The sequence below is a fragment of the Haliaeetus leucocephalus genome, unplaced genomic scaffold (assembly GCF_000737465.1).
Source record: "Haliaeetus leucocephalus isolate CR32 unplaced genomic scaffold, Haliaeetus_leucocephalus-4.0 Scaffold1, whole genome shotgun sequence".
Classification (NCBI taxonomy): domain Eukaryota; kingdom Metazoa; phylum Chordata; class Aves; order Accipitriformes; family Accipitridae; genus Haliaeetus; species Haliaeetus leucocephalus.
The window spans coordinates 6498548-6512663 of NW_010972437.1; the positions used below are offsets into that span (position 1 = coordinate 6498548).

A 14116-nucleotide genomic window follows, 5' to 3' on the forward strand; every position below is an offset into this window, starting at 1 on the left:
AAAGGTAAGCACATAACAGTTCTTGAAGCACGGCTCTACCATGGAAAACGCTTGCTTGCTACGTATATATTTAATCACATCCTTGCTCCCAAAATAAGAACAGCTTTTTAAAATTATTAGTATTATTATTATTTATTTCTGCTAGCAAGTGTGAGTCAATTCAAAAATTAGACAGGGAGCCAGACTACTGTGGTTCGTGCATCAATGATATTGATGCAACCAAATTGTCCTTCTATTTCTTCGTTTACTTTTCAATTTGCCTCTAGTGGAAATGGGGACATAATTTAAGGTTCAGGGACTTGTACAGGAAAGATAAAGGCAAAAATTAAGGCTAAAGAACTGTAATCCATGATGTAAAATCCAGAAGAGAAAAGAATTACATTTCGGAGTACAGACTGAGTTCATAGGACTGACAGGTAGAAAAATCTTTCATTTACCTTGTAAAATAAAACAATCTGAAAGAGAACCATTGAGACAAACACATTCTATTTATGTTCTCTATTTTAAGAAGCAAGCACCCATTTTAACTTCAAATATATATTAGTATTGCACTGAAAATTAAATAGAACCCTAATTGGCTGCTCTTTTTGTCCACCCTCAACTTACAACAGTATGCTAGACAAACCACTATCAATTATTTTTTTTTTAAATATGGCTCAGAAGTATATGGAGAACAATCTCTACTTTCTGAAACATGCTAAAATGTGTTTACACAGTGTTATTTAAAAAAATGCAATAAATGAATTAGCAAACCATTCAACCATTGAACCTTTAGCTACAAACTTTCCATACCTCAGGATTACCAAAACCACAGCTCAAATACATATAAATTACGGCAAGAATAAGTCTTTTCCCAATATTTTTAGGTATGAGAAATTCCTGTGTATCATTAAATATAGAAAAAGATTTTTCTATATTCTAGAATATAGAAAAAACAGAAGTGATCCATTAATACAGAAATTTGAATCTAAAAATTTTCATGCAGCTTGAATTGCACTATTTTCTACATCAGGCACAAAAATAAGCACAGAATTCCATTCGAAGTTAAGTTACACCGTCTCATCCAGCGAGCTTTATAAGAAATTTTATTTTAGCTTGCTGGTTTTGTTCATCAGCCTTTTCCTTTAAAAATGTAATTAAATAAACAGACAAGCAAACATCCAATTTCTGAAGTCATGCTCTGACTACTCCATGAGAGTAGCACAACTAGAGGTAGTATTTCTATCCTTACCTCAGCCACTTGCACTCAGAAATTTTATTGCACACCATTAGGAGACTGCTAGCAGTACTCAAGAATACAGGGTGAATTGGGTGACAAGCTCTGGTGGAAGGCAGAGAAGCCTCCCCTGAGCATTATTCATTTGCCAAATGCTGTCAGCGTGCTACCGCTTTACAGGCAAACAGTAGGATTCACCTTCAAACTGTTTTTGAAAGCTTCTGTGTGTAGTATCTGGGTGACAGCTTAGCCTGCTCTCAATCCAAGAAAGTATTTCAAACCACTTTGTGTTCTACGTACAAGACTTTAGCTCTTTATAATTGGAAACCAGCATCTGAACTCTCGGCCTTCCAGGCACACTGAAACAACACAGGGGACCAGAGTTGCAGCACTTCACGTAGTACCCTCTGATATAAGAGGGAATTAAGCAGAAGCCCCTCCTAATCAGTTTGTTCACCTGAAAGTCAGATAGGCAAACAGTCCCTGCTGTGCAACTTCTTCAAAGGCAAAGAGCTGAACTGTTTACAACCAGCATCTCCTCCTTTCTACCTCGCAAGCCCAAAACAGGGCACTGGCTCAGATAATCAGCAAAAGTATTTGCACACAGCAGTTTTACACTCATTGAAACTAGGTTCCTCAACAAAAATGCTGGGGGTTTTTTCAATGACTTCGTTATTTGAAAATATTTTGCATAGGTTTCATCTCTTCCGCTCTCAAAAGATTACAATGAAGGCTTGTCAGCAGCCTACCCAGTCAAAGAAAGGAGAAAAAAAGAGACCCCAGCTGTATGGATGGGCATAACATACAGCAGGATACAAGGCTCAGGTGCAAATTTGCCATGCTCAGTTGCAGTCTTCAGCATCAATTTTTCAAAAGCCCAACTTTTGTCCTTACAATTGTCTTCACTGAATTGCAAGGCAAACAATGGGGTGCTAAGAAAACCTCTTTAAATACATAAAATCGGACTACAGACATACTCAGAAAAGAAAAACAGAAATAAGAAAGTACTACATATTGGTCAAAAAAATTTAAAAAATAACCATGCAAGATATACATACCCAGTTTTAGGGCAGAAGGAGTCACTTCAATCTCACCACCAATCGGCTGAAAGGCTGCCAGCTGAGCCGTTACCTCCGTCTCAAAAGAGTCTGGGCTATTTCTGTCTGTCAAATTGCCATTGGTGCCATCAGTCTTTCGATGAGTTTCTTGCTCATCATAAACAGCAATCAGCTATCAAAATAAAAGGTAATGCAGTTTGTATAAACTTTTTTTTCTTAAAGTAAAACTTACTCTTCATTAGGAGTACAAAAAGAACTATCTTATTTCAGAACAGCTAACAATAAACATACAGATTCATGAAAACACATACATTTGTGTTTAAGTACACTGACTTCAATGACTTAAGTATATGCTTCAGCACCGCCCTGTGCTGACATGCTTTTCTCAGTTAGCATGCCACCATTAGTAAGCATTTTACATTGTTAGAAAACTTTTAGGGCTGACCAGGCTTAAAAACACAGAACAGGGTTTAATTCTTGGGGGTGGAGGCCATTATTACCTTAAAAAATTTTAGTGCTACTGACTGAGACACTGCACAAAGGTAAAACAAGCATGGAAGCTGTGCTGAGTGAGCAGATACATGTTTTATTTATAAGTACATAATAATTACATTCCAAGGGCAAGATACATCCAGCACACTGACAGAGTGCAGAGTTTCCCTAGTCGCCCAACCTATGCCGCTGCAAGGATGAAAGTTTCTTGGTCCAGCTAGGTACATACACACACAGGTCTCTACCCACCAGGTATCTTTCATCTCCCCTTCTCTCCTGCAAGCTTGTACCAGCTACGTTGTTTCTGAAAACCCTCCCCCAGTCACTGACTCTTCCACAACTTCAAGCAGACAGGAAGGTCAAGATTAAGCAACAACAGACTGTAAAGTCTGCTGTCCAAGTTCACATTAATGTTGACAGGAAAATGATAAAAAGCCACCATAAAAATCATTTTTTTGCCTCAGCTAGCCTGGCCTTTTACAAGGATGTTCCTTTTGGTCCTCCTAATACAAAGTGATCAGATAATGCATATACAGCTTCATCAACAAGTGACACAGATACACGTGGCTGGCTGTAAATTGTGTTACAGTTTGGGGGTGGGGGAAGATTAATTCCCAATGAATCTAAACAAACTAGAAGACTTGTTGTTCTCAACCAACAGGACACTTGACACCCCAGGGCCCACACTCACTATTTAAAAATATCAGTACATCAAATCTCCTCTGACACTTCCAAGAAGTGTCAAAAATTATATCCGATGATAAATAGTATACTGAAACAGAGACACAAACATTTAAAGGAACTCATTTGCCTAAGGGAAGAAATGAATATATGAGAGGGAAAAGAAAAGAAAAATGAAAAGAAAAATCCTGAAGTGCTTCTAAGGAAGAAACTGACATTTTCAGGTCTTCCACTCATTTATAATTTGGTTGCTAGAAATGTGTCAGCTCATATTTACCAATGCATATTTCAGAGACACACAAGACCCTCTTAAATCCCCCTTAAACAATCAGGTAGAAAACTTGCTCTCCTTTTCCATACAGAGCCTGTTTCCTTTCCACGGCCATAAAACTAGCTCTTAAAACATATGATTTGGGTTTTTATTTGTCCAAAGCATATAGGAAAGATTAATTCCAGCAACAAAGACAACTTTCTTTGTACCTTATTCCTGCATTACAGAGAAACTACCCAGGTGTTCACACTGCATTCATCACCAGGCCATCGCTATGCCCCACAACCACATACAGCCAAAAAGGCTGCCTTAGAGCCAGACACCAATAGATCATTGCAATTTTCTCCAGTACCAAGGGAAAAAAAAAAAAAACAAAACTATGGTGTCTTTCATTTGTTTCTAAAATGATTCCTCATGTTCATGTTATTATGGAAGTCCATCGTGATTCAAGAAGTTCCACAACTATTGCCCACCAAAAGGTTTGCTTTCTCAATCTCACTTTTGCTGTGGAAACTTAATTTCTAAGAAAAAGGCTGTTACTAATGAAGAGGAAATTTGAGATTGTGTAGGGCCATGGCACTGAAAGCACTTTAGGTAATAGTAGGATACAAAGTTCACTTGAGCATTTGCAATGCAGAATAGAGTCAGTGGAGCTCAGCTGTAATTTGACGGGAATAAACAAGAGAATTCCTCAACTGGACCAAGCCAAGTTTCCCCATGGTTTCACACCCTAACATATTAAATGCTATATTACGTTTTAATACTCTATGCTTACTGCACCAGGATGTTGCAGAGGCCAAAAGTAGGGGTTGACTCAAAATTAGACAAACTGATAGAGCAGACCAGCAAGAACTGTTAAATGGAAACATGCAAGCACTACCTCAGATTCAAAAGCCCCCCAAACATGTAGTAATAAAAACCAGAAAGGTAAACCAAGAGAACATTGATATCATAATTACCCTATTTCTATATGCTTTCTTCAAGTATTTTCCACTGGTCACTAGCAGAGTCCAGAGCAGCAGTCTGGCCCTGCACAGCCACTCTTGCAGGCTCACATACATTACAATATTATCTCATACTTAGGTTTCTAAGCACCGTATGTTTTCCTTATTCCCCTGAAGTTTGAATGAAACTTTAGCAGAAATGATAATATAAGATTATTTTAACAGATAAGGACAGTCATGGACAGACTTCTGACAGCTGCAACATAATGGTAGCTTACCCAGCAGTCAGCCCAGAAAGACAAACTGCATTACAGCTACACCACAATAATTTCACTGGCTTCCTGGGACCGGTGGTCCTGCTCCTGCCCGCAGCGTGCCACTTTCTGGGGCAGGCGGCCATGGCCCGTGGTCATCTAGTCACATACCCACTTCTCCTTCTAAAGGGGTCCCAGGGCCGATCAGGAAGAGCAGGGACACCTGGGAGCAGGCAGGCGCTGGCTGTGCAACCGCCATCCCAGTCGGCTGCTCCCTGGAGGGCAGGGAGAGTTCTGGATGTGTGCCTTGAGCTCAGGTTATGGCTGATGGGTTCAGATGACCCGGCCTGCAGAGGGTCTGGGACATTAGCGAATGACCTGATCTGCAGAGGGTTTTGGGTGTTAGTTTTGTAGGAGGACCCCATCTGCAGAGGGTCTGGGTTAAAATAAAGTTTTGATTGTAACAACAACTTTTTGAGTCATTGCTCCACTGAGGATCCCTAAAGCACGTGCCCTCGTGTTGGGTGACACTTCCCAAGAGCTAATAGGTTACAAGTCAAGGTTACAAGCCCTGAGTTCAGGCAAAATGACGTATGGCAATCACAGTGCCCAAAAGTGGATAAACCCCCCAGGTCTTCACCTGCTTAATTATATGGAAGGATTGGAAATGGTTTGATGGTTGTATCAGTTCTGCATCTTAAAGGGGCTGCCGCTTTCATTCACCTATCAAGAAGGTTCAGCAGGTGGAGACACATCAGCTCCTCTCCTCCCAATTCCCACAGCACAGTCAGCAGAAAAAGACACCTCCACCACCACCTCCCTTCCCAACCATACCCACACCAGCCCTCCATTTCCACACTCTGAGCTGGAGCAGGCTGGGCACAGATGCAAGCCAACAGCAGGCAAACACCTGCGATACAGCCTGGCAAATGGCCAGAAGATTTCATCCGAGCTAAACTGCATCGGCCTCATGCCCATCTGAAAGCGGGGAAGTTTCTTACTGCTGTCATTCTTCAAGAGACTTCAGTGAAAAGCCCGCAGTTCCCTAGTCTACACCTAGGCATTATTTTGACAGATTAAAAAAAACCCAAGGAGAATCTATTTCTTTACAGTACGGAACACACCATTAATTAAGTAACATGATCTAGAGTTAAACTCCCATTTTTTAGAGAGTGTGGAAAGGAGATCCTTCAGTACTGCATGCAGAGGTAGCAAAGATGCAATGCCTTTCCTCACCAATGAAATAAACAGCCATTTGTTTTCTAAAATGTTTATTTGGGAGAGAACTCCTCAAGACTGCAGTTGCAAGAGCATCTTATCAGTAGCAATTCTAACATTACAAATACCCTGCTAATCAATCAAAGTATTACAAACATCAGCTTCGGCCTTTCAAAGGGAATGAATACAATTAAAGTTATATAAATTAACTATTCATAAATAATTGTAGTAATTGACTTCTCATTTCCAGTATGGAAAATTCTTTAATTGGAACAGACTGCCAACCTCTTCTGATGGAAAAGAACTTCAGGACACATTAAGAAATCCCTCACAAGCATATCGTGAAAACAAAAACACTGTTTGCAACACTAGTTTATTCTTTACCGATTCAATATTTATAAATATTCAGAGTTCAGTAGGTCAGCTGATTTCTATTTTTTTTTAAACACATCAAAATATTACTCTAGACATTTGTAAACTGTAGAAGTTGTGCTAGTACTCTGCTGTGTTTTTGTACACTTGCTGTACTCAAGTATCTCCTTTTTTTTAAAGGTTCTTTAAAGAACATGAATATTTACTGTGAAAGTTATCTACGTATTTCTGTATAGGTAAAATGGTTCTACCCCAGGATTATTGTAATCTATTTTAACAACCTACCAGTTACCTAGACAATCAATAAATTATCACAATGTAACACTTATCTGTCATTTTTTATTACTAAACTCCTCTCTACTGATACTGACATAGTCACAACACAAAGCAGCAATAATGGAACAGTTCTATTTTATTAGCATTTTTGTTGATTTTAAGTGGCAAACTTATTACAAGGCAATGTAGTACAGCCAAATTTTAACTTTGTATGATGTCCTATGGCACAGCTCTTTCAATACTTTACTGGTATTTCAACTGCAAAGCTTGCAGAAAAATTACGTGACTATATTCCCAAATACACAGAGCAACACACACACATTCGATTAAGTTCAACCCTCATTTATGAAAAGGTGGGTAAATACCAATAGCAGACAGTGATGTTACTGATTGAAAGGGACCAAGTACAAAGCAGCAGCATGTTTTACCTGAGGGAACTACTGGCCACTAAGATACAGAAAATTGATGCATGTTTCATTTAAAAAATCCCTACAAGAGAAAATGCTCCCCCACCCCCGTTCCCACGTGAAATGTTACATTTTCCAGGGCCTTTCAGTCCTTCCAGAACTAATTGCACTCTACTCTGTAAACTCAAGCTGCAGCAGCTTTGCTGTCACTCCGCTTGCAGGCAGCTGCAGAACCGTGTTTGAGCGCATGGCTCAGATGCACACGTACGCTGCAGCTGTGCTTCACCGTGTACAGGGATATACTATACACCACACACACAAGAAGCGGTAAAAAGAAGACCTTCCAAATTAAAATTGCAACAGTTTCGGTCTAGTGCTTGCTAACTGAGCTCAATTAAATATAAACAATTTTGTGGAATTTCAGAATTTCAAAGAAAAACATCCTCACTTTTGAACAAGTAGCAGAACTTCACAGATCTTGCTTTAAGCCACTTGTCTGTTAACCCAGAAAGAGCTGACTTTCCATTACCCTATACACCATTTTAAATAAAAGGTTTTGTAATTATTTCTCTCTTCGAACTACACTTTTGACAACTAGATTACTGTTAATAAGGTTAAAACCTGTATATTTTACTAGCTTTTCTGTACTGAATTGGAAAATAGACACCACTATTTCCTTTTTGACCCCAAACACCAGGCATGTACACAAGGTACTAGGGAAGAAATGGCAAAATAAAAGCTTGCTTGCAATTAAATTAATCAGCTTTCAATTACTGTCAGGATGAAATCACTAGGAGCAGTTCTCAGTCATAGGCTAGCATCAGCACGCAATTGAAAAGATGCAATTTTCAATAGCTGAAATAACATATTCAAAAGCACAAAAAGGAATTAAATGCTCAACTTGCATTAAATTTTTTGTTCAAGCTGGATGGAAATTTTTCCTCTTAATTTTTCCACATTCAAAACTTTATTTACATTCTTTTCTCACTATAGACAGGTAGTAAAATTGTCGGTTTTTTCAAGACACATTTGTTTCCTGTTCAGATGCTCCCTGTCCATGACTTCAAATACTCATTTAAGAAAAAAGCCTGTGTTTTTTTAATCATATCTATACTTCTGACAGCCAGTGCTCCTGTGGGAGTGTTTATTAGTTACTTATAAAATGACGTGGCAAAAAAAATCTCCCTTTTTGGGATCAATTAGTAAAGACTTCACACAAAGCATTCACATCTTAACAAAGAGCCATCAGGAAGGGTGAATGAATAGCTCGGTGACTATTTCATTGAACTTTGTGACATAAGGAGAAGCTATGGCTCAAGCTACAGCAGCAAATGATGTTCACCATAGCATCACACTACCTTGTTCTCTGATCCCTCAATTTGGGATCTATAGGATTAATCTTGTATTTACCCCTACACACACATCACAGAGGTAGAAAGACACACAGTGTTTCTGTATGTGACATACTGATACCAGAATACAGCAAAGTTCAAAACAGAATTTTAAAAAATTGTAAGATCAGAACTTCAATTCTCCCCTGCAAACAACCAGACACAGATGGAGATAGGCTGCAGTTGACAGTAGCCTCCATATGACCAATGCAAAAAGGGAAAAGGGATCCTTCCCTCTTTTTTTCTTTTCTCCTTTCTTTCGGCAAGGTTATGCATTTGGCCAGGTCAGTTCTTTACTCCAGCCATCTAAGACACTCGAGCACCAGCACCAACACAAGATAAAGGCAAAGCTACCTCTTTAGCCAGCAGTGTGCACCAGGCCATCTTAAGTTCAAAATCTGACATCTACCTTGAGGCTGCTGTGGCCTGACTTTCCACCTTCCCCAGCCACTAGTTTCTACTGTTTCTTTACACAAGTGCTATAACTCGCTAGATCCACGGTGAGTCCAGACTGTTCAGGAAACTAAACCACGAAGAAAAGCAACTCTCCATCCTCCAGCTGCTTCAGCTCTGTGAACCACACAAAGCAAATTTCTGTCAAAACATCACTGAGTTACATCTCCTTAGACTGCCATTGTCCATAATCTTGCAGTAGTGGTGTGTATCTGTCTCCTTTAATGAAGATGGACCAATGTTTGTGCCCTTGCTCCGTGACAGCACGCTAGAGTGGTGTGCACATACATGTCATGAAGTCTGAACATAACAGCAGGAACATTTCTGCAGTTCTCTCAAGGAGTTCATCTTCCTAACAGAAACTCTCCTATGTGCGCGGGTTATACTTTTAACTTATGCCCACAAGGGGACAAGAACACTTCAGATTGAGGCAAGAAGACCGAGAGTAAAGTGTACCATATGCTGAGGAAAAAAAAAAAAAAATCATAAAGCCACTGTGGAAGCTGTCTCAGAACTCCACAAACTCATGAATGTAAAATCAGATTTTATACATTACTTATGAAAGACTCCTGTTCAAATGGTTAAAAGATGAAAGACTGCTAACAGTGTAACATAGACAGAACTAAGGTAATTAGGGTACCTCAAAAATGGATGAAAATGTTATTTAATTTTTCAATTTAAAACTTTCCTGGAGCTCTACAGCCTTTTTTCAATGTTCTTTCAAGGTATTCTTCTGGTATATACTGATAAGTATTTGAAATGTTATTCTTGCATAATAGTTTGCCTTGGAATTCCTTTAACTTAAAATAAAGGCTGTCAAGGAAAAATACCAATATACACACCATATGGCAGCCTTCCTTCACACCTACATATGAAAACAAATTACGGATATATTACATGAAAGCTATGTTGATTAGCTCCTCTTGTTTACCTACATGCCAAAACTACATACACCAAAGTATCTTCCCAAAGACCACCTGACACTTTTCCTACCCTTATTAGACAGTACCAAAAGAAATCTGAATAAAGGTAGCCAAGAACAGAATCCTACTGCACACAGTACAAACACTGGTAGCCTCTGCTCTCAAAGCTTTCCAAGGATACAAGGAAAATGCAAAATAGGAAGAGAAGCAGCATGCCTAAAAAAGAGAGACCAGATCCAGACCAAGTCCCAGCTCTTTCTGGAAGAAGGGAAAGGAGCATGCCGATGGCAGGCAGGGATCCTTACCCAAGTCAAGTGACAGTGCAGTTGTTTTGGCACAACCCAAGGGACAGAGCAGGGGAAAAAAATGAAGAACCGAGGGTGGAATATGAGGCCAGGACTGGTAGAGCCCTGCAGGATTTATTTCTGTTTAAATGCATAGGACCACTGGAGGTCCTCAATACTGCCAAATGCTTCAAATGTTTGCATTTCACCATAAACAGGCACCATGGCAAGAGGTAATACTTTAAATAATAATTTTTTTCATAAATTAAGCTGAGATTTTAAAATCATCACTAAGCTGTAAAAGTTTGTCCAGTGAGATAGCAATTGTTTCCAGTCTTCACATTTTAGTCAGCAGATCTACTTCCCAAGAAATTTGGAGCTCCTCTTCTTGCCCATCGCTTACTACATCTAAAAGAGAATTAATTGGAGACAGCAATACATAAAGAAAGGACTGCATGTTAACCCTCTGGAACTCCTTGCCCAGTCTTCCCGCTGTGCCTGTGCTGTGGCACTACCAGTCACCCAGTGGGGTTTTTGTTTGCTGAAGAACTACGCTGACTGCACTTACTTGAATTTACTAGATATGTGGTTACTGACATCACAGCCATGGGAAGGGGTTCAAACTTGGGAAGGGGTTCAAACTCTCCATTACTTCTGGGAGATCAAAACTTCTGGAACGCTTTGTTACTACAAGTCTTGCATTTAGCTCTCAGTCTTGTCACTGAATTTGAGTAACTAGCTAAATTTATGAACCTGAGTTTCTAGATCTCTAAGAGTTTCTTAACAGCCTGCTATAATTTCTCTTACAGCTTTTGTTGTGTTTTTTTTTTAATTGCTGTTTTGGGAAGGTCCTCAGCTATTCTAGAAAGGGGGAAAAAAACCACCACAAAACCTGTATTAAGAAATCATGCCTGTGAAAACCCTTTTGTGCATGCTTTTCAGAAAGTCTAGCTGTTGTTTTTGTGTGTGTGATCAAATCAAAAGATATCCTTATCTTCCTGTTATTTCCCTGTAGCTGAACTGGTAGGTTTTGGGGTTGCTTTTTTTCCTTTTTTTTGAAAGGTCATGGCAAAAAAAAAAAAATCTACCTGATTGATGAGACCTTATGTACTACTTCTTCCTGTCCAACCTATTCCTTCATGGCCACACGTGACTGTACTTCAAACAATGCAGCTGATTGGGTACTTAACATTGATATTTGTGGCAAAGTTTGATGAGCCCTTCAAGCATGACTGAGATGTAATTTTTTAAGCCACTTAGTAACTACTTGAGAGCTGTTATGGAGATCCATAGTAACAATACAGACATTCCTTGAGGGTTGACTCTGGGTAGCTTCCCTGGCAGATATAAATGCTAGTGCTAAAATGTCAAGGATTTATAATTATGATGGCGGATGCATAAAACACATAAAACAAGCCTTATTAGGGTTGATTGAAGTAAATATACCAAAGGACATTCCTCCTTTCTTCTGCAAAAGATTCATCTTCAGTGCTATTTGTAGCCTGTCACACTCATTATGTTCTCATGTGAAATAGCTTCTGAGTTTTGCTAGATAACAAATGCCCTTTGTTTTTATTCTTCCTCTATCCAAGTGAAAAAACAAATGGAAGGAAGACTGTAAAATGCAAGACTGATTATTTCCTTTCTGTTTACCTTGAAACTGAGTACTTTCACCTACATGGACTTCACAGAAGATGAGCTCATTTTGGAGAGTCCATTTAAAATGACACTATAAAAATGTAGATACTAATATCAAAGACTGCATTACTTACTAGAACTGTGCTTGTCAAATGCACTTATTGCAATCAGTCATTGAAAAGGAAAAATGTACTGTGCCATGGTGTCGGAAATAAGACAGTTTATTCAGAAATGAAAGTAACACCTTAGTTACTATATTGTGGGTAAGCATCAATAAATGTTCACTTTCATAATATGAATTATAGTAATTCCATAATATGAATTATCCTACCTTAAAATACTACTTTAATGTTAAATTAACTTCTTGGTCCAATTCCATTGGCAAGCCTCCTATAGAACACACAATAAAACAAGCCAGTAAACAACACAAAACCCACTTGATAGAACGAGCATCTTGAACAGAGAACCCACAGTAACACTGGATACTCCAAGCCACACATGGAGAAGTGAGGCAGAGGGGTGGAAACCAGACAAGGAGAGCTCAAACAGCTCCCAATTCCTATTGCAGCACAAGGTGTTCCTGCAGCCCATTCCTACTTTAGCAGGCACCTTGCCTGCTATTCAGCAGACCTCTCCAGCAAACTGCATCAACCTCTTCTCCCAATGTTCTCACCGCTTTCTGGATGCTTTTGAAGTCCTGGAAAAGCTGGTGGGTTGTAAAAATCCAGCCTGTTGGGCAGTCCTGATTTAAGGCATAAAGAAACGTTTAAGTGGACTGCTGCTGAGCATTTAGTTACAGACAAAGCTGCAAGAAAAAACTCAGCAGCTCTTGGACTTGCAAGCTTCTTCATTGCTGGGGCTTTTTAACAGGGTTTCTAAGGAACTCAAAGTGGCAACAAACAAGCATCAATCCAGCCAGCACAGAATCATGTGCGAGGTGGCAGCAGGCGTGTGGATTCACACTTGCTAGCACCCACAGTACCCTCAGTCCTCCTTTCCAGTAGTTTCCTTCCCACTCCACTCATACCCTGTGCATACTTGTCAGCCCATCCGCATGCGTGTTTGTGCGCTCTCCCAAATCTCCATTAACTCTCTGATCACTATGATGCCATTTAAGGTGGCTGAAACACTGCACAGCTTTGTATAAAAGGGGCAGAAGCTGATGTGGAAGCAAAAGAGAGGCTGTTACCTGCTAGCTTTCCCCATTCCAGTCACATCTGATCTGGATATAGGAGCTTATAGGGCTGAAAGGGAGCTGGGAAAAATTAGGTTAGCGAGCCCATCACCATTTCTCCTAATTGCTCTGCTTCTAACCCTCCTTAGCTACAAATGCTTGAAGAAGACATTGGCCTTCAGTACACTACCAGATGTACTTGCAGTACCAACAATTTTTACTTGTTCTCTCTTCTAGTGTCTCAACTGCATATAATGAATGCAAAATTTAAAGAAGCAGAGTCCTCCAAGGTAGTTTGTTAAGCTTCAGATTATATAGACATGTGAAAAGCCTCAGAAATTTAAAGCAAAGTAAACTGTGGTGAAGAGACACTATATCATTTCAGTAACATCAGAGGGTGTAATTCAAATTCTTAGGAATCTGCATGGCTCTTCATACTCTAGGCAATCATTTACAATGTTAAAAAGCACTTTGTATTTGTAACTAAGCACTTCAACTTTCTTCTCTTTTCCAGATTCCAACCTAATGAGTAGGGCCCACAGAACAATTTAGGTTGGAAGGGACCTCTGGAAGTCACTGGTCCAGTCCTTCATTCAAAGTAGGGCCACGCTGGCACTTAGCTCAAACTTTAAAGTTGGCTTAGGTTGCTCAGGGCCGAACTCAGTTTTGTGCATCTCCAAGGATGAAGATTTCATAAGTCTCTGGGCACCTGTTCCAGTGCTTGACCACCCTCATGGCGCAAAAAAAGGTTTCTTCTATCTTATTAGAGTCTTCCTCATGATCACTTCATGTCCATTAACTCTTGCTTTCTGACTGCGGACTTTCAAGAAGGCAGGGTGTAGTCTCCCCTACACCCTCCCATTAAGTAGTTGTAGACAGCAATAAGATCCCCCTTTGTCCTACGAAGTTCACTCACCCTCTTCCCCCACTTAATGTGTTCATTCCCTGATCACATTGGTGATCACATGCTGAGCTTGCCCCAAGTATGTCAATGTCCTTGCACAAAGGAGACCCAAACTAGACACAATAGTATAGCTGTGGCCTCTCAAGTGCCAAATTCAGGG

The 14116-nt window shown here is 39.7% G+C and overlaps 1 protein-coding gene across 1 annotated transcript in view; it reads right to left on the minus strand.

The window, feature by feature from the left end:
• Positions 1–14116, minus strand: part of PARD3B (par-3 family cell polarity regulator beta) — a 430355-nt gene that overhangs the window by 294518 nt on the left and 121721 nt on the right. The window contains exon 3 of the mRNA XM_010565338.1: positions 2275–2446. Coding sequence (XP_010563640.1) covers positions 2275–2446 — 172 coding nt within the window. The remainder of the gene's footprint in view (positions 1–2274; positions 2447–14116) is intronic.